The 21,631-nt window shown below is 46.8% G+C and overlaps 1 protein-coding gene across 1 annotated transcript in view; it reads right to left on the minus strand.

The window, feature by feature from the left end:
* ADSS1 (adenylosuccinate synthase 1) overlaps nucleotides 1-21,631 on the minus strand; it is a 101,506-nt gene that overhangs the window by 21,698 nt on the left and 58,177 nt on the right. Inside the window, exons 3-6 of the mRNA XM_033951835.1 lie at nucleotides 20,725-20,787; nucleotides 12,585-12,635; nucleotides 8,596-8,662; nucleotides 7,444-7,551 (exon numbers count right to left, since the gene is read on the minus strand). Of these exons, the coding sequence (XP_033807726.1) occupies nucleotides 7,444-7,551; nucleotides 8,596-8,662; nucleotides 12,585-12,635; nucleotides 20,725-20,787 (289 nt within the window). The remainder of the gene's footprint in view (nucleotides 1-7,443; nucleotides 7,552-8,595; nucleotides 8,663-12,584; nucleotides 12,636-20,724; nucleotides 20,788-21,631) is intronic.

The following is a 21,631-nucleotide window of genomic DNA, read 5'->3' on the forward strand; positions in this document are numbered from 1 at the left end:
ATGTAGGGGGATCTGGAGAAGGGGTGTCACAGGTTGGGGGGATTGGGAAGTTCCAGTGGGGTGGCGACAGGAGAGTGGCACACTGGCTAACCCTAACGAGGAAATGTCCTTGTCCCAGCCACTCTGATGGGTCTCACATTTATGTGCCTTAGAGAGATAGTGTAAAATCTTTTTCTTTTCTGGCTAAAATCTTTAATAATTGTGCTACACCACAATAAACATTTTGTACAACATAAAAAAAATTAAAAAATTAAAAAGGTAGATGGAGGGGGAGGGGAGATGGGGAGTTGGTGGACTGGAGGAGAGATGGGGAGAAGATAGATGGGAAAAATGAACTTGGTGGAGGGGGAGGGGGGAGATGGACTTGGGGGAGATCATGGAGAGGGGAGATGGGGAAAAGCATAGAAGAAATAAGGATCTAAAAACAGGAGAGGGAGAGAGATGGTGCACAATGGGATTTAGGGAGGGAAGGAACAGAAAGGAAGAGAAGTTGGACACAAGAGATGGTGGAGGGGATAGAGATACTGGATAGGTGAGTAGTTAGAAAGAGAAAGGGAGAGCTGGTGGGGAAGGAGGGAGAGATGCTGGATGACAGGGTAGTTGAGAAAAGGAGAGATGGTGGATCTGGATAAGAGACCCTTGCAAGCAAGTTATCAGAAGACGTTTGTTGCAGAGCCTGGGACCAACATGATTTGAAAAATGACCAGACAACAAAAGGTAAAAAAAAAATAATTTTATTTTCTGTTTTGTGATTATAATGTGTCAGATTTGAAATTTGTATCCTGCCAGAGCTGAACTAGGATTTAACAGAGAGAGGAAAAGTCTTTTTTGTTTGTTTATTTTGTTTACACCACAACACCAGTGTGGGTAGGAAAGGGCAAAGAGGGTGAAGAGGCTATAAAATAAACTCACCAGGATGTTTGGAAAAAAACACCCAATTGTGCAGGGAAATCAAATCGAATCGAAAAATCGATTCAATAGGCTGAATCGAATCAAATCAAAATATTTTTTCCTGATTCGGGCAGCATTAGTTTACACAGATATACCTTTTTTTTGTATTTTATTTAACTTTGGGACTGAGACATACTCTTTGATTTTAAAAGATTCACCTAGTCAAATACTTACCTGTGGCTCTGGATATCTTGGTACAAAGTTGGTATTAAGCTGAAAGGTATGACATGTTTGTTTGAGGCTTAAATATTATCACTAACTATAATGGTGTTATCAATGTAAACTTGATCACACATGAATGGTAAATTAGCTTTGCTATTCATTTATATATACATTTTTTTACCTTGTTTAAACAATACCTGATAACAACAATTGTTATTTAGCTTTCTTTCACCTTTAAAACATCGTTTTTTAAGTTGCAACAAATAAATACAAATATTTAAATGTTTAACCTCTGTGTTCATGTGAATTGAAGGAGAAACCTATTGAAACACCTGACCATGATTATAACAACTCATACATTTAATTTAATAATTAAATTGTAATGTAATTGCATCATATCACCATTTGGGTTTTTTGTTTTTTGTTTTCAAGAGATTTGTATCTGCTTGTTCTCTCAGGGTTTCCGCAGCTGGCATTGTGCTTATTGCAGGATTCCGTGTCTCGCTCCATCTTTGTCAGGTAGAAACCAACGTTTCAGCCACCATGCTTTCTTCAGGGCATGCTCTGAAGTCTGCAGTGTGACTTTGTAAATAGTGGGTTCATTAACCTGATCGGAAACAGGGCAGTCCCCCAATTTGAATTTTGGCAGGAAAGTCAGTCAGAAAGGAGGAATTAGGTTCTTACCTGCTAATTTATTTTCTTTTAGCCTCTCCAGACCAGCAAAGGTTAATCTTACAAGTAGGTATATATATCTCATCATGACCAGCAGGTGGAGACTGAGACAAAACTTTGGAACTGTACATATCATGTGACCCCTCCCTAATTACCTCAGTCTGCCAAATAGCTAAGTAGAACTAAGAACTTCACAAGTGAGGATACCTCCAATGTACCGGAACCCGAGGAGACCATAAGTGGGGATCAGGATGAAAAACTGGAGACCTTAGAGGGAAGCTATGAGAATGTCCTCCGACAGATAGACAGACTGAAAAGTGACAAATCACCGGGCCCGGACGGAATCCACCCAAGGGTACTAAAAGAACTGAGGATGGAAATAGCGGACACACTTCGACAAATCTGTAATCTATCCTTAAGCACTGGGAAGGTACTGGAGGACTGGAAACTAGCGAATGTCACACCTATCTTTAAAAAGGGATTGAGGGGTGACCCGGGGAACTACAGGCCGGTGAGCTTGACTTCGGTTCCGGGCAAGATGATGGAAGCATTAATAAAGGATAGCATCTGTGAACACATAGAAAGAAATGGACAGCTGAAACCGAGCCAACATGGCTTCTGCAAGGGAAGATCGTGTCAAACAAACCTACTGCACTTCTTTGAAGGGATAAGCAGCCAGATGGACAAAGGGGAATCCATAGATATCATTTATCTCGACTTCCAAAAGGCCTTTGACAAGGAGCCCCATGAGCGGCTACTTAAGAAGCTGTGGAACCACGGGGTGGGAGGGGATGTACACAGATGGATCAGGCACTGGTTGGCCAGCAGAAAGCAAAGGGTTGGAGTGAAGGGCAAATACTCCGACTGGCAGAGAGTGACGAAGGGGTCGGTGCTGGGACTACTGCTGTTTGATATATTTATCGATGACTTGGAAACGGGGACGAGGTGTGAAGTTATAAAATTTGCTGATGACACCAAACTCTGCAGCAGAGTTAGGAACACAGAGGAGTGCGAAGACCTGCAAAGGGACCTAAGCAAACTGGAAGAGTGGGCAAACAAATGGCAAATGTGCTTTAACATAGAAAAATGCAAGGTCATGCATATAGGGAAAAGAAACCCGAGGTTCAGCTACAAAATGGGGGGAACATTGCTGGGGGAGAGTAATCTTGAAAAGGACTTGGGTGTACTGGTGGACACAACAATGAAATCATCAGCGCAATGTGTAGCAGCCTCGAAGAAAGCAAACAGAATGCTGGGCATCATTAAGAAGGGAATTACAACCAGGACGAAGGAGGTCATCATGCCACTATATCGTGCAATGGTACATCTGCATCTGGAGTACTGCGTCCAATATCGGTCGCCGTACCTCAAGAAAGACATGGCGATACTTGAGAAGGTCCAGAGAAGAGCTACGAAAATGATAATTGGTATGGAGGACTGTTCATACACTGACATGCTGGACAAGCTGGAGCTCTTCTCCCTGGAAAAGAGGAGGCTTAGGGGAGACATGATAGAAACTTTCAAGATCATGAAGGGCATGGAGAAGGTAGACAAGGATAGATTCTTCAAACAACGGGGAACCACAAACACAAGAGGGCACTCGGAGAAACTCGAAGGGGACAAGTTTAAAACCAATGCCAGGAGGTTCTTCTTCACACAGAGGGTTGTAGACACATGGAACGTGCTCCCGGAGAAAGTGGTCAGGCAGAGTATGCTACGGGGATTCAAAGAGGGATTGGATGGATTCCTGAAGGATAGGAGGATTGAGGGCAGTGTTCCCTCTAAGCTGCGCTGGCGTGCGCTGGCGCACAAAATATTACATCCAGCGCACAAGTTTCACGTCACAGCGCACAGCGGGCAGGGCGGCGAGAGGAGAATCGGGCGAGTTGGCTCATAACTTGCTGGCGCCCGATATTTGTAGCGCACAGCGAAAAAAATTTTGCTCACAACACCCGCCCGCTTAGAGGGAGCACTGATTGAGGGATACAGATAGGGGTAGATATCAGCATGGAAAGAGTATAGATAAAAACAAGGGGGCTAAAGGGCTAAATCATGATAACCTGACAGGTCATGGACCTGATGGGCTGCCGCGGGTGCGGACTGCTGGGTGCGATGGACCTTTAGTCTGACCCAGCGGAGGCAAATTTTTATGTTCTTATGTTCTTATATACAGAAAACAAACAGAACTCTGAACAGGAGTATCAACCAATAAAAATAGGAACGCTGTTGGAAAATGCAAAGGAACAAATGCAAATAGCAAAGGTCCCCACAGCTATGCCAGCCAAGTCATAGCCACTGTTCTTAATCTCCCCGGCCCTAGAAAAATACTAAAAACAGACCAAAAAATGAAAATCTGCACGCAAGACCACGACAATAGACAGGGTGGGGGCCTATGCTGGTCTGGAGAGGCTAAAAGAAAGTAAATTAGCAGGTAAGAACCTAATTTCTCCTTCTTTAGCAACTCTCCAGACCAGCATAGGTTAATCTTACAAGCGGGACGTACCAAAGCAGTCCCCATCATGGGTGAGACCCCCGAAGGGCTGACATCAGAACACGCTCACCCAACACCGCATCCTGACACGCTTGAACGTCCACCTGGTAGTGTCTGACAAAGGAATATAGAGAAGACCATACCGCCGCCTTACAAATTTCCACTGGAGGCACCAGCGAAGACTCAGCCCAAGAAGCTGCCTGACCCCGAGTGGAAAGAGCCCTGAGAAATTCTGGGACAGTCTTTTTCTGAAGAAGATAAGCGGAAGCAATAGTCTCTTTAATCCAGCATGCAATGGTAGCCTTGAAAGCGCAATCCCTCCTAAGAGGACCCACTAGAAGGACAAAAAGATGATCTGATTTCCTGATCTCCTAGGTCCTCCACAAGAAGATGCGAAGGAAATGACCAACATCCAATTTACGCATCTGTTTCTACTCATAAGAACCTGTCCGACTACCCAGGACCAAGAGGACCACAGACTGACTGACATGAAAAGAGAAACTACCTTTGGCAGAAAGGAAGGAACAGGCCTCAACATGACCCACTCCCTAGAAAACTCGAGGAAGGGGGACCTACAAGAGAGAGCCTGCAGCTCCAAAACACATCTAGCAGAAGTAATAGCCACCAAGAAGACTGCCTTAATAGTAAGGTCCTTCAATGAGCAGGCACCCAAAGGCTCAAACAGAGGGCGCACAAGCCCAGACAGGACCAGATTCAAATCCCAAGAGGGAACGGATGGTCGCATGGGAGGTTTGAACAACTTGGCCACCTGCAAGAAGTGAACGACATCAGGAATAGCAGTCAGACGCTGACCCCATAATAACCCACGAAAGGTTGAAAAGGGACGCATGCTGAACCTGGAGAGAAGACCAAGCCATGTCCCTCAAGAACTCTAAGATGTTAGGCAGAGAAGCGTGAAAAGCGACCACTCCTCGTGCCATACACCACTCCTCAAATATATGCCAAACTCACACATAAACCCGAGAAGTGGAAAGTCTGCGGGACCCCAAGAGAGTGGAGATCACTTTATCTGAATATCCCTTCTTACCTAGGCGTTCCCTTTCAAGAGCCAAGCCATAAGACAAAAGGGACCTGGATCGAACATGGGAATGGGGCCCTGAGTCAGAAGATCGGGCAAAAGAGGCAGAGGATCTGACACCAGATGCCGCACCAGATCCGCATACCACAAGTGTCTGGGCCAATCCAGAGCCACTAGAACCACAAGGTCCAGATGATGAACAATATGGAGAAGAACTCTGCCCACTAATGGCCACGTAGGAAACACATACAACAGCCTCTCCGTTGGCCATGGTTGAACCAGAGCATCCAGACCCTCTGGCTGACCGTCTCTATGACCCTCCAGGGCCTGTAGCGGCTGGGAAGCCTGAACTGTCCCAGCTGCTAAAGCAGGCAAGCTGGCATCAGCTGTTAAAGAAACAGCTGAGAGGGAATACCTCTGTGGGCAGTGGGGGAATACTAGGCTTCCCCCACTGCTCCCTGCCGACTCACAAGGCAGTAGTAGTGGGAGCCCTAAACGCTTGCAGCTGCCGCTGACAAGGCTCCATCACCACACCAGCCTGAACAGCTGTTTTCAGGCCAGCTGCGAGTGCCTCGCGTCTGGACCAAATTGTGCACCTATTCCCCTGAGAAGTGCTCAATTGCTCCATATGTGACCTAGCTAGAAGTAAAGTGCTGATTAGTTGAAAAATACAGTAATTTACAGCATATTTTTAAAGGGAAAGCACCCTTCAGACCGGCACTACCTCAGGATTTTTTTTTTTTTCACAGAACAGACTCCATTGGCTCTCTAAACAATATGCCTTACCACCAAGGGGTAAGGCTTACTATTGAGGCACCTCTAGAAAAATGTTGGGGAGGTGGAGGAAAGGTGGGGAGGGACCCAGCTCGTGACCCACTGGGTTTGACACCCCTGAGGTTGGACGGACCCCCAAACTGGGTCCACCCAAGCTCAGTCCAGCAACAAAAAGGGACAAAAATTCCTAAACAAATTCCAACAGCCCTACCAAGGGAGATGAGTACAGTTCACCACACCTGCTGGAGATTGAGAGAAGACTGAGGTAATTAGGGAGGGGTCACATGATATGTACAGTTCCAAAGTTTTGTCTCAGTCTCCACCTGCTGGTCATGATGAAATATATACCCACTTGCAAGATTAACCTATGCTGGTCTGGAGAGTTGCTAAAGAATTTGAGTTTTGCTGTGAAAGTCCATAGAATGGAAAAAGTCTCTGGTAATCTGTTTCTTGTGAGAGTATTTTATCCCTTGAAAACAATGTGCTTAGTTCTGAAAATTTAAATTTATATCTATTGCCTCTCCACCTATTTTTCCTGTGGCTAAACAGAACATGCAGTGTTAATCTCCGGGCATATTCTTAGCCATAGAAAGAAAGGAAGGAGATGGGAAGGGAAAGAAGAGAGTATTGGGCATTATTTAAATCATGATTGATATTGAGATTCTATCCTATTATAATGACAGTTTTACCTGGTAGCAGAAACTGGCTGGAGGAGGAAGGTATATGTATACACAGAAGGTCCTTGTGTCTTATTGTGCTAATTTAAAAGTAGGTGGAGGAGGGGAGAAGGAGAAAGGGGTGTGTGATATGGTGGCGAGAATGATTTATGGAAATGTTGCTTCAGCTTGCTCCCCTGTTGCCTCTCAAATATTTCTGTCTAGAGAGAGAAACCCTAGTGCCCTAATTATATAGTTACTTCTACCATCCAATCAAAAAACATCTGATTTTCTTTGCCCATTAGACCCATTACTGAGCTGCTTCCAGTTTCCAGGAAATGTCCTTTTAAGTGAAACTATTCAAGCATGCACCACAAGGTGATGACAAAGATGGCTGGGCCTTCGACATTTAGAGTTGAATATGATAAGAATGACATGATTTTTTTTTTTTTTTTTTTACATTAACAGTGGTTTCTTCCAACACAACTGCAAAAATTAATTTTATGTAACGCAAAAACAGCTGTATATATCCGACAATTATAAAGTAACTAACAATCTCTTACTTTTCACAGTAAATTAATATATTACTTTACTTAAACAAGTAAATAGTAACTGTAATATATTGCTTTTCATCCCTTAAAATACCATTCAAGAAAAGTACTAATTTTTCATTTGCTAACAATTGATTTTAACAATACCTTGAAGAAAATTCATCAAAATCGGAAAGAAGATCACATATACGGAGGCCTGTTCGGGCTGCTTTAGATGAATATGTAGGTCCAATTCCTTTCTTTGTAGTGCCAATACTTGTAAAACAAAAGCACATCTTATCAAGACCTGAGACATGCCCAGGTACATACTGAGGAGACAGATTTATAATTAATGAAGGATCACAGAAGGCAAAACATTGTTGCCAAAAAATACAGATCATACATATCACCTTGTGCTGAAAATACTTTAAAAAACCACTTGTATATTTAGTGATAATACGGTAGTAATATCTAAAAAGATAGATACATAGAGAGATAGATAGAAGGGCCCTTTTACTGAGCTGCAGTAAAATTTGCAGTTACTGTGGCTCAGTGCAGGACTTTACTGTGCAGTAGTTGCAAATTTAATGTGGCAACAGTTGGGGCACTCCCAGCATTTGCGATTATAGATTCTGCATTAGATTTTCAGATAGTGCAGAAGCATAGCTCCTCCTATTTAGTTTCAGCAATTTTATTGAAATTCCACATATATGACCCATACAAAACTGATAACATAGCCTAAATCCAGGCTATGTTTCTGCCATGGTTCTGAACTAGACAAAACATGTTTTTTGAGAAGAACTAATATAAATAAAACAACCAAAAGAGATGAAAAAGAAGGTTACAAAAAAAAAAAATAAAAAAGAGAGAAGATCCTCCCAAAAAGTCAGAAGAATTTTCTTTCATATCTGTTTAGCAGAGTGCAAAATCAAAACTGAGCTCACTAAGGTAGTCTGCTATACATAGGAATCACCATGCTTACTCAAAACTTTCTAGTTCTGAGCTCCAGGAGCACTGTTCTACTCTTGTGCTGCTGGATGGTATCGCCCACGTGTGTCTTATTCAATCCTACTTTCAACATGCACTATATTTACTCCCCAAATCCAAATATGCTCCAGAAATCCAAATACAGTATGCTCTAGAAATGCCTCTTTACTACTGTTAAAAATGCACAAGCTATGGAAGCCTATTTTTGCTTCTGGACAAGGAGAAGAAAATTAAAAACAAGTAAGTTTACCTGGATAAATTGCTATTTACCCATATAAATGATTCCAGATGTTAAACATTACTAATGATATAAAAGTGTTTGTATAGAATTACTTTTTTCCCTCTTGGGCCTGACGCTGTACTTCTTGAAGTCCATCGACTGCTTGGTGAAAATCAAACACTGCTCATCAAAACATTAGAAAAAAACCAAAAAAATTAATAATCAAAGGAAAACAGCATCTCAGAGTACATAAAATTTAAGTTATGAAAGCATAATAGGGCTTATAACGGGCATAAATATATAGCTGCAGTTTATACTGTTTTTCCCATGCAACCACAGAGTAATTATCACATTGTGGAATTTACTATTCATTTATCAGTACGAAATTTGCTTAATATAACAGGAAAGGCTACTCCTTGCCTGGGCAAGTCACTTAATCCCCCATTTTCCCAGGTACGTTAGATAGAGTGTGAGCCCACTAGGACAGATAGGGAAAAATGCTTGAGTACCTGAATGTAAATCACTTAGAGGGGCATAATCGAAAGGAACGTCTAAGTCTGCTTTTGTCTAAGCTGCAAGTCATCCAAAGTAAAAGACAGCCTAGGACACATTTTTGAAAAATACGTCCAAATTTTTTTTTTGTTTCGAAAATCGTCTAACTATACGTCCTGCAGATCTGATCGTCCAAGCCGCTAAATCGTCTATCTTTATACCACATTTTCGTCCAAGTCAAAAACGCCTAGAACAAGCCCTGTTGGACGTGGGAGGGGTCTGCAAAGTGATGGACTGCACACCCAGACATGCCACTTAAATAGTGGGGTACCTTACAGGGCACTGCTGTGAACTTCACAAAAAGGGTGCCATGTCTTCTCCTCACTACAGCTCCCTTATAGGTCATGGTGAGCTCCCCAAACCACCTCCAGAATCCCCTTGACCCACTTATCTACCACCCTAATAGCCCTTATGGCTGCAGGAGCCACTTATATGCCAGTAAAAAAGGGTTTTGCGGGTGTATAGAGGAGTGCACATGTTTAAGTATCAATGCAGTGATTATAGGGGCTTATGGGCATGGGTCCTCCTTTCCATGAGTCCCTAACCCACCCCTAAGACGGCTTAAGCCGCCTCTGTGCTGGACGACTAGGCTTTCCTATGCCAGGCTGCCAGGTGATGATGGTCTGGAGGCTGAATTTTAAAGGTGTGATTATGATTTTTATGGGGTTGAGGGGGTCGGTGATCACTGGGGTAGTGTGTGGGGGTCTGTATTATGTGTTTGCAATGCTTATCTGGTGACTTTAGGTGGGTTTTTGTGACTTAGACCATGTTTTAAATGGTCTAAGTCACAATGTCCAAGCTCCGTCTAGGCTCTGTTTAAAACTTTCGGTTATACATGCTGTACGACTAAGTCTAAGCCTGCCCACGTCCCGCCCAAATCCCATCCTCGACACTCCTCCTGAAACGCCCCATTTAGCTATGGTCATTCAGTGGCATTATGAAGGCCTAGGTCATTTAGAAATACGTCCAAAACCCAGTTTGATTATCGGCACTTGGACGTCTTTCGTTTATGATCGTCCAAGTGCCAACTTAGGCTGCTTTTTGGACGGTTTTCTCTTTCGATTATGAGCCCCTTAGGCTATTAGTGGTATATAAATACTAAATACAAATAAAATAAATAGTCTCTTAACAATTATGTACTACTTGCATTGAGACAAGCTATGCTGCAAAAATAGCTGAGCTGTTTATTTGGATTTATTAATAAGGCTTTTTCAGGTACTCAAATTCACTCTTAAGAAATAGGTGCTGGAGATGAAATTCTGCTTTGTAGTGTTTACTTAGGTGCCTTTTTAGTACACTTTTTAGCAAACACATATGGTACCTGTTAGTGCATTGATGTGACTATGTGCGCTAATTTGGCGTGACAGTGTGTGCTAATTCGTGCACAAGCTGCATGCATGGGGTGGGAACTGGGTGGAAAATTGGTATGGAAAGCACATTTCAGTTAGTACACAGTATTTATTGTGCACTAATCATTTATACAATTAGCATGGGTGGTAAGTGCGGTCTGTGCTAATTGCAAATACTCATAACATAACATAGAGACCTGCTGAGAATACCAACAGTTATCACCAGTGTTCCCGCTAAGCTGCGCTGGGGTGCGCAGGCGCACAAAATATTACCTCGCAGCGCACATGTTTCTCGTCACAGCGCACACAGTGTAGAGCACAGTTCTTCAACCGCCGGTCCGCAAACAAAATCTTGCCGGTCCGTGAAGGATTCGGTCCCCGCCGCAACGAAAGGCCGGCGTCAGCTGACTTGCAACTTCCTGTTGCAGTCGCTGTGCCGGGACTCCTGCCTTCCACCGCGTTTGCCTCCTGCCTTGTCTCCGCACCTCCAGACCAGCAGCGGCAGCTGTGTATGCTTTTAACTTCGGCACAGAGCTGCCCCTAATCAATAGTTTAGCGCGGTTTCATAAGGCAGCCTCGGGGCCTTTGCTAGGCCGGCCCACATCGCATCATCGAAGCGGGCCGGCTATCAAAGGCCCCGAGGCTGCCTCATGAAACCGCGCTAAACTATTGATTAGGGGCAGCTCTGTGCCGAAGTTAAAAGCATACAGAGCTGCCGCTGCTGGTCTGAACTCTTGGGCCGCTGAAGGAGGGCAAAAAGCAGCTGTCCTGGAGGTTTCCCTTCCTCTCGCCTTTACAGGTTCCTTTTTTCCACCTTTTTTTTTTTCCTTCAAACGGCAACGGGCCCCAGCATCGACATCAATCAAGTAAGTTCCACTGTCAATCAAGCGGTTCTGCTCGGCCAAAGCTTCCCCTGTGACATGAGCCACCCTCAGGGGAAAGAAAGTGACCCACAAAGGTGAGGGGAAGGGGGGCAGATGATGGAAGTTGCGGGGGGGGGGAGAGAGAGAGAGAGAGAGAAGGGGCAGATGATGGAATGGAGGAGATGAGAGAGAGAGAGAAGGGGACAGATGATGGAAGTGAGAAGAAGGGAGAGAGAGCAGAAGGCAGATGGATGTCAGTTGAGAAGGGAGAGCAGATGCTGAATGGAAGTGGGGAAAGAACACATACTGGATGGAAGGAGGAGATAAATAAAGGGGGAAGAAAATAGTAAGATAATGGAGGGGTGAGGGAAAGGGGTGACAAGCTGTGTGTAGACACAGTGAAAAGAGGGAAACGGGACTAAATAGTAAGAAAGAATTTAATTTAGATGGAGGCAGAAAATAGAGAAGGAAGACCAGAGAAGAAAAGGGAAGAGAGAGCAGAGAATGATCAGATCTGAGTGGAGGAAATGAGAAGAGAGATATGCTAAAAACCACAGGGGGGAGGGAAGGATAGAGATGCCAGACCATGAGGGGAACAGAAGGAAGATGATGGATGCTAGACCAAATTGGGGGGTGGGGGGGGCAGGAGGAGAGATGGCAGGGAAAGACAGACAGTGAATGGAAGGGGCAGATGCTGGACTGAAGAGACAGAGAAGGTTATCATGCTGCTGTACCGGGCCATGGTACGCCCTCACCTGGAGTACTGCGTCCAGCACTGGTACTTTAAGAAGGACACGGTACTACTCGAAAGGATCCAGAGAAGAGCAACTAAAATGGTTAAGGGGCTGGAGGAGTTGCCGTACAGCGAAAGATTAGAGAAACTGGGCCTCTTCTCCCTTGAGCAGAGGAGATTGAGAGGGGACATGATAGAAACATTCAAGGTACTGAAGGGAATAGACTTAGTAGCTAAGGCAGGGAGAACGAGAGGGCACTCTCTAAAGTTGAAAGGGGATAGATTCCATACAAACGTAAGGAAGTTCTGTGGTAGAAAGCAACATATTTATTTGGCTCATAACTTGCTGGCGCCCGATATTTTTAGCTCACAGTGAAAAAAGTTTGCTCACAACACCCGCCCGCTTAGAGGGAACACTGGTTATCACACAGACTTCACACTCACCACATGCTAATTTTTGTTGTTAAAGCATGGTAAACACAAAAATTATTTTTAAAGGGTCGTTTAAGAGCTGGGTAGTGAACATTAATTATGAACACTTGAAATGATAACATTAGTTATGTAACGACATAACCTTCAAATCTTGATTATCAAGCAGTACCTACCAAGATGTGCTCTGTCTGATATAATCAATCTTCTCTCCCAGTCTTTCAATCCTGTTGAAAACATTAAATAATAGTTCCCCTCTTTATATGTGTGATCATTTTCACATGCACTTATTTTTACAAGCAAGGATGTTTCTCATTTTTGTGTTTGACGGATTGAACATACAAATATGTTAACTCTGCTATAACCACCATTTTTCAGTGGCCATTTTAGGTTTGCAGTATGTTAATTCAGAGTAAAAACCCAAGGGGATGAAGAATTTTTGTGAACAAAACAGGAGCACAGCTTGGATGTGATTGTATGTGATGATCTAAAGGTGGTCAAACAGGTTGAAAAGGTGATGGCAAAAGCTAGAAGGATGCTAGGGTGCATAGGGAGAGGTATGGCCAGTAGGAAAAAGAAGGTATTGATGCCCCTGTATAAGCCTCTGGTGAGATCTAATTTACATTATTGTGAAAAATTTTGGAGACTGCACCTTCCAAAAAAATATAAAAAGGATGGTGTCGGTCCAGAGGAAGGCTACTAAAATGGTCGATAGTCTTCGTCATAATGCCTATGGGGACACACTTAAAGATTTCAATATGTATACTTTGAAGGAAAAGTGTGAGAGAGGAGATATAAGGAGAAATTAGGTTCTTACCTGCTAATTTACTTTCTTTTAGCTTCTCCAGACCAGTAGAGGTTAACTTTACGAATGGGTATATATCTAATCATGACCAGCAGGTGGAGACTGAAAACAAAACTTTGGGACAGTATATCCTAGCCCCTCCTCTCTATTTCCCTCAGTCTGCCGAATAGCCAAGCAGAACCAAGAACTGGAAAACAACAGAGAGAAAAAACAATACTCCGAAAGGAGTAACAAATAACATACCCAAAATGCTGTTGGAAAATGCAGAGGAGAAATTCCCGAAGGAAGAATGTCCCCACAGCTCGCCAGCTAAGCCAGCCGAGCCACAGCCGCTGTTCTTCAATTCTCCCCGGCCCTAGAAAAATACTAGAACCCGCAGCAAAAACCAAAAACTGCCCGCGCAACAGCCCCAACAACAACAACAACAGACAGGGTGGGGACCTCTACTGGTCTGGAGAAGCTAAAAGAAAGTAAATTAGCAGGTAAGAACCTAATTTCTCCTTCTTTAGCACTCTCCAGACCAGTAGAGGTTAACTTTACGAATGGGACGTACCAAAGCAGTCCCTCTCACGGGCGGGACCCCCGAAGGGCCGATACCAGAACACGCTCACCGAACACCGCGTCCCGACGCGCCTGAACATCTACCCGATAATGCCGAACAAATGAATGCAAGGAGGACCAAACCGCAGCCTTACAAATATCCACCGGAGGCACGAGCGACGACTCAGCCCAAGAAGCCGCCTGACCCCTAGTGGAATGAGCCTTGAGAAACTCCGGAACCGGCTTCTGACTCAGAAGATAAGCGGAAGCAATCGTCTCCTTGATCCAGCGCGCAATAGTAGCCTTAGAAGCGCCAGCTCCCCGACGAGGACCCGCCAGAAGCACAAAGAGATGATCGGAGCTCCGAAAATCCCGGGTCCGCTGCACATAAGCCTGGAGGACCCAACCGACATCCAACTTGCGCAGCTGCCGTTGCTCAGAAGAACCCTCCCGACTACCCAAGACCGGGAGGACCACCGATTGATTGACATGAAAAGGAGAAACTACCTTCGGCAGAAAGGAAGGAACAGGCCGCAAAACAACCCGCTCCTTCGAAAACTCCAGGAAGGGAGCCCTACAAGAGAAAGCCTGTAGCTCAGACACCCGTCTAGCGGAAGTAATGGCCACCAAAAAGACCGACTTCAGCGTAAGGTCCTTCAACGAACAGCCATCCAAAGGCTCGAAAGGAGGGCGCACTAGAACAGAGAGAACCAGATTGAGATCCCAAGAGGGAATCGAGGGCCTTATGGGAGGCCTGATCAACTTGGCCGCCCTAAGAAAGCGAATCACATCAGGAATGGCTGACAAACGCTGACCTGTCACCAGCCCCCGAAAAGCCGACAGGGCCGCCAGATGAACCCGGAGAGAAGACCAGGCCAGGCCCCTATCCAGGCCATCCTGCAAAAACTCTAGAATGTTAGGCAGAGAAGCGCGAAAAGAGACCACTCCCCGCGCTCGGCACCATTCCTCAAAAAGACGCCAAACCAGTACATAAGCCCGAGAGGTAGAAAGCCTCCGGGACCCCAAAAGTGTAGAGATCACCTTGTCGGAATATCCCTTCTTACTCAGGCGGCCCCTTTCAAGAGCCAAGCCGTAAGACAAAAGGGAGACGGGTCGAACATGGGAATGGGACCCTGCGTCAGAAGATCGCACCCGAGAGGCAGAGGAAGAGGATCCGCCACCAGATGCCTCACCAGATCCGCATACCACGGACGACGAGGCCAATCCGGAGCCACCAAAACCACCAGCCCCGGATGGCGAACAATGCGAAGCAGTACTCTGCCCACTAATGGCCAAGGAGGGAACACATACAACAGCCCCTCCGTTGGCCACGGTTGGACCAGAGCATCCAGACCCTCGGCCAGACCGTCCCTGCGACGACTGAAGAAGCGGGGCACTTTGGCGTTGCCACTTGTAGCCATCAGATCCATCAGGGGCTGCCCCCAAGCACGCACTATCAACTGAAACGCCTCGGCGCCGAGACACCACTCTCCCGGATCCAAGAAGTGACGACTGAGGAAGTCCGCCTGAACGTTTTCTACCCCGGCAATGTGAGAGGCCGAGAGGTCCAGAAGATGCGACTCCGCCCAAACCATGAGCCGAGCCGCTTCCTGCGCCACCAGAGTGCTCTTGGTGCCCCCCTGACGATTGACATAAGCCACCGCCGTGGCATTGTCCGACAGGACTCTGACCGACTTGCCCAACAAAAGGGAGTGGAAAGCCAACAGCGCCAGCCGGACCGCCCTGGTCTCCAACACGTTGATCGACCAGGAGGCCTCCTCCGTGGACCAGGTTCCCTGAGCTGAGTGACCCAGGCACTGGGCCCCCCAACCCAGGAGACTCGCATCCGTAAGGAGCACCGTCCACCGCGGAAGATCCAGACCCACCCCCTGAACTAGGTGAGGGGTCCGGAGCCACCAACGCAGACTGCAGCGCGCCAAGCCTCGCAGGGGAACCGGAACATCCATCCCGTGCCTCTGGGGAGACCACCTCCGGAGCAGAGCATACTGGAGAGGACGCATGTGGGCCCGCGCCCACCTCACCACGTCCAGGGACGCCGCCATCGACCCCAGGACCTGGAGGAAATCTCGCGCCCGAGGACACCGGGACGCCAAAAGCAGGCGAATCTGAGATTGCAATTTGCTCACCCGGGCCTCTGGGAGGAAGACCTTCCCCAAGGAGGTGTCGAACAGCACCCCGAGGTACTCCAGACGCTGAGCCGGAACCAACCGACTCTTGGAAAGGTTGACCACCCAGCCCAGCGACCGGAGAAACTCCACCACCCGAGCCGTAACCCGGGAGCTTTCCTGCAACGACTTGGCCCGAATTAACCAGTCGTCCAGGTAGGGGTGTACCAGGATGCCCTCCGACCGCAAGGCTGCCGCGACGACCACCATCACCTTGGTGAACGTCCGGGGAGCCGTGGCCAGCCCAAAGGGAAGCGCACAAAACTGATAGTGCCGACCCAAGATCGCAAAGCGCAGGAAACGCTGATGAGAGGCCCGAATGGGAACATGCAGGTAGGCCTCCGTCAGATCGAGAGAAGTGAGAAACTCCCCCGGCTGAACCGCCAGAATGACCGACCGCAGCGTTTCCATACGGAAAGAGGGAACCTTGAGAGCCCTGTTGACCCCTTTCAAATCGAGGATGGGCCGAAAAGTCCCCTCCTTCTTGGGCACCACAAAGTAAATGGAGTACCTGCCCGTGCCCCACTCCGGGGGGGGCACTGGAACAACTGCCCTGAGATCTAGCAAGCGCTGAAGGGTCTGGCGAAACGCCAGCGTCTTCCCAGGAGTCTGACATGGAGAAGCGAGGAAAAAATCCGGCAGAGAGCGGGCGAACTCCAGGGCATAACCGTCCCGCACCACCTCCAGGACCCACTGATCGGACGTGATCTCGGCCCATTTGGGGAAAAAGTCGCGCAGCCGGGCCCCCACCGGAACCAAGGGGGGCGCCGGCAAGGCGTCATTGTGCAGGACGGGAAGCGGGGGAACCGGCGGAGGGATTCCCTGCCCCCCGACGGGCCCCCCGAAAGGGCTGCATGCGCTGGAAGAACCGACCCCGGGAAAACCCCGGAGACTGGAAAGAAGCAGCCCCACGCCCAGGGCGATATTTGCGAAATTCCCGCAAATGCCCCCGGGCCGCACCACCCCGAGACGCCGGGCGGGCACGGTCCTCCGGCAGACGGGGAACTTTCGAGTCCGACAGAGTCTGAATCAACTTATCCAAGTCCTCTCCAAATAAAAACGACCCCCGAAAGGGAAATTTAGTAAGCTTAGCTTTGGACGCAGCATCCGCCGCCCAAGCGCGCAGCCACAACACACGCCTTGCGGCCACGCCAAAAGCCATAGACTTAGCCGAGATCCGCACCAAGTCATACAGAGCATCAGAGAGGAATGAGGCAGCCATCTCAATCTTCGCCACCTCCTGATCCACCAGAGACCAGTCATCAGACTCTCGATCCAAGACCCGCTCCGCCCACCGAAACACGGCGCGAGCGACCAGTCCCCCACAAATAGCCGCCTGGACCCCAAAGGCAGAGACTTGAAAATTTTGCTTAAGGATGTTCTCCAATTTGCGCTCCTCAGAGTCCCGCAAGGCCGAACCGCCCTCAACAGGCACGGTATGCCGCTTGGAAATAGCCGAGACCACCGCATCCACGACTGGCGAAGCTAACGTAGCCCGATCCCCTTCAGGAATGGGATACAGGCGAGCCATGCTGCGCGCCAGCCGAAACGGCGTCTCCGGCGTTTTCCACTGCTCAAGAATAATATCCCGAATATCCTGATGCATAGGAAAAGAGCGGGAAACGGAACGGATCCCTCGTAACAGAGGGTCCCCCACACGTGGAGTCTCCGGCGGCGCGTCCTCAAAACGCAAAACCGAAGAAACCTGTTGAATAAGGTCAGGCAGCTCATCTCTCTGAAAAAGGCGCACCACGGACGCCTCGTCACTGGAGAACGGGAAACCCGACAACCCGCCGCCAGCTTCCGTCCCCTCCAGAGGGTCCTGGAATTCCTCAGAAGGGTCCAGGTCCTCCTCCAGACCGACACGTTCCTCCGACCACAAATCCTCGTCCCACGACACCCGCGGACGCTTGGACAAGAGAGGCGGCGGAGGGGACGTCACGTCAGACGAGAGAGGCAAAGCCGCAGGGAGCGCGGAGGAAACCCCACCCCCCGAAACCCCCTGGGCGCAACCGGGACCCCCAGCCGCCTGAAAATAGGCTTTGCATAAAGAAAAGAAAAAATCAGGGGAAAAACCCCCCGAGGGTCCCAAGGGACTCCCTGCCACAGCAGGGGACCCAGCAGAAACCTGCCCCTGCTTAGACAAAACAGGGGGAAGGTCACCTGAGGTGGAAGACAAAATGGAGGGGCCAGACAGAGAAGATGGCGTCTTTCCCGCCAAAACAGCTCCCTCCATAGCCTGCAGCGGCTGAGAGACCTGAACAGTCTCAGCCGCTAAAGCAGGCAAGCCGGCATCAGCTGTCAAAATATCAGCTGAGAGGGAATCCTCTACAACCCGACCGTCGGCGGCTCGGGGAATCCCTCCGTGGGCGGACGGAGAAGACCGGGCTTCTCCACCGTTCCCTGCCGACTCGCGAGGCACCATCGGCGGGGAGCTCTGGGCGCCTGCAGCCGCTGCCGACGGAGCTCCTCCACCGCACCGGCCTGAACACCGCTTGCACAGGCCGGCCGCGAGTGCCTCGCGTCTGGAGCACAATGAGCACTTTTTCCCTTTAGAAGTGCTCATTGCTCCATACGCGACCTAGCTGTAAAAAAGTGCCGGTTAGATGAAAAATACAGTAAAATACAGTGTTCTTAAAGGGATACAACCCTCCAGACCAGCACTACCTCAGGATTTTTTTTTTTTTTTTTTTTTACAGAACAGACTCCACAGGCTCTCTAAGCAATATGCCTTGCTTGATTTAGGGGGCAAGGCTTACTGCTGAGGCTCCTCTAAAAAAATATGGGGAGGTGGAGGAAGTGGGGGGAGGGACCCCGCTCGAGACCCGCCGGGTTTGACACCCCCGAGGTCGGACGAACCCCCAAACAGAGTCCGTCCAAGCTCCGTCCGGCCAAAAACAGGGACAATAAACCCCCTAAACAAATTCCAACAGCCCTACCAAGGGAGATGGGTACAGATCACATCAACACCTGCTGGAGACTGAAAGAAGACTGAGGGAAATAGAGAGGAGGGGCTAGGATATACTGTCCCAAAGTTTTGTTTTCAGTCTCCACCTGCTGGTCATGATTAGATATATACCCATTCGTAAAGTTAACCTCTACTGGTCTGGAGAGTGCTAAAGAATAGAGACATTTAAATACCTACTTGGCATAAAATGTGCATGAAGCAAGTCTCTTCGGTTTGAAAGGAAGCTCCAGAATGTGAAGGCATAGGATGAAGTTAAAAGGTAATAGGCTCAGGAATAATCTTAAGGAAATACTTTTTTACAGAAAGGGTGGTAGATGCATGAAATAGTCTCCCAGTAGAGGTGGTAGAATCAAAGACTGTGTCTGAATTCAAGAAAGTATGGGGCAGGCATGTGGGATCTCTTAGGGAGAGGAGATAGAAACATGATGACAGCATCCACTATGTAAGGCATAAAGCTGCCACGCACCATAAATTAAAAATATTTTGATAAATATTGGCAGCAGATTTGTTTTGCACTCTGATTTACTGCTAGTAAACAGCACAACTAAGGGAAGTTTATGAAATCCTAATGCAGTCTGTTTTTAGCTTTCTTCACGAAAACTGCTTTCAAACTAGTAATATGAGATAGGGAACGTGTATTCCACGGGAGTACACAAAATTTCACACAAGCTGTTCTTTATATTCTTGTTGTTCTCTTTGGCTAGTGAGGCCTGGGGAATTCTGCCAACTTCCTGCCATTCTTTAGATAACAGGGTCAGGGGAACTTGCTCTGGATCACTTTGCTGTTTTTCCATGTTTTTCCACTTGCATGTATAATTTTCTGTTGCCAAAAAATAAATGATCACACACATATACATGTACAGACTTTTCTTCACAAAAATAAACATATATAGATATATAAATATACAGTATATAATCATCCAAATGTGTTTAAAGGCAATGATTTTATTTCATTTTATTTTCACAAGAAACATGTTTATAGATAGTGTCAATAGGCTACCTAGAAAAACATATCTGTGCTTATTATTTAAACTTTGCAGTGGGTATTTTGTTTTACTAAACAACAGCCATGCATTTAGGTAGATTCCTGGATTTTCAATGCTGCCCGATGTCTGGATAGTGTCACTAAACATCTGGGTATGCCACCAGCAACAAGTTATCCGGATAATGGTAATATTCAGATAAGCTTGGACAGCAATTTTTCTGTCCTAAGATATGCAGATAGTTATCCAGATCTTGTCGCTGAGTATCTGGGTATGCCACCAGCTAACAGAGTCATCTGGATAATAGTGATATTTATCAGCACAATCCAGATAACCTTGGATAGCAATTATTCTGCTCTAAGCTATGCAGATAGCGATCCGGATAGTGAAATTGAATTTCTGGGTGTGTTATGACATAGTAAATGACAGCAGATATATTACCAACCTTTGGAATTATCCAGAATCAGTGTATTCTGTTCTAAGCTATGCAGACAGTGAGCTGGATAGTGGTATTGAATATTGCCACTATCTGGATATTTTTCTGCTTTGCCTTCACTCTGTCCCTGTACCGTCTGGTGCAATCTGGATAGCACTGGAGCAGTCTGCAATGATTAGCATCAGTACCTGGCTGACACCTGCTGAAAATCAATGACTGGCTCCAGTTAGCAGCACTTATCTGGGTACTAGGTGAAGTAACCCTGATAAATGTTTTTGAATATTGGGCCATGTATTATTTAATTATCACTATTTTTTCATTCTTCAGCTGGTAAAGATTTAATGGGTTACTGACCAGATTTAAGCAAGTGAAGTGTACCGTATTTGTATATACTGTACCTTTCTTTTCATTTTTTTCTGCCTCTTCAAACAAGCCCGGTAAATGTATAACAACTCCATTACCTGTGTGAACACAGACAAGAAAATTAGTGCCTGTATTAACTTTCTTATAATGTTTGACCTTCTCCATCCTCTATAGAACATAGCTGGCAATTATTTTCAACAGCGTCATTTACTGCTTGTCGCAGTTTTCCAGGTTTCGCTGCATCTGACCAGACACGGCGAAACCCAGAAAACTGCAACAAGCATGATACCAGCCACGGAAGACTAAGAACGGTTTCATTTACTATTTAACAATGTTCCAGCACTTTGAGGTGGAAAAGGGAGTTTTTTCTACACAGCATGGATGAGGATAAGAAATGAAGTAGTAGACAGAAAATTCAGGTGTTTAGCTTCAACCGTGGGAACTGTTTCCTAGGAAAAAAAAAACTCCCTCCACTACACACAGACTTGTAGCCACAGTCTTGTAGTTTCATACAACTTCATTTGAAACTCTTTCTGGTGACCATTGCTTTGTTACATTTTGGGCTTCAATGATTAAGCTCTGCATTTTAAGGAGCAATTCTATAACTGGGCACCACAAGTTAGACATCTAGGGCCATATTCCATAAATGGCATCCTACTGCTGTCTAACCAGCTAATCGGAATACACATTTGCTAAAGAAAAACAATCCGAGGCAGGCTGCCTACACTGTAGGCATCTGTCACAGGTGCAGGAGGCATCTAGCTTAAGCTCGCTCAAGGCTGGGTATGGGCGTGGTTTTGCCTAGAAGTGGCCTTAAGTGAGCTTAAGCGGCCCTAGGCATCTCCCTAGGGCTGCGATAGGCGCCTGAAATGTAGGCCAGCAAAATGCACGATGCAATTAGCTACAGATCTTGCTCCAAGTTACCTGTTACATTAACAGTTA

The sequence above is a fragment of the Geotrypetes seraphini genome, chromosome 7 (genome assembly GCF_902459505.1).
Source record: "Geotrypetes seraphini chromosome 7, aGeoSer1.1, whole genome shotgun sequence".
Lineage (NCBI taxonomy): Eukaryota > Metazoa > Chordata > Amphibia > Gymnophiona > Dermophiidae > Geotrypetes > Geotrypetes seraphini.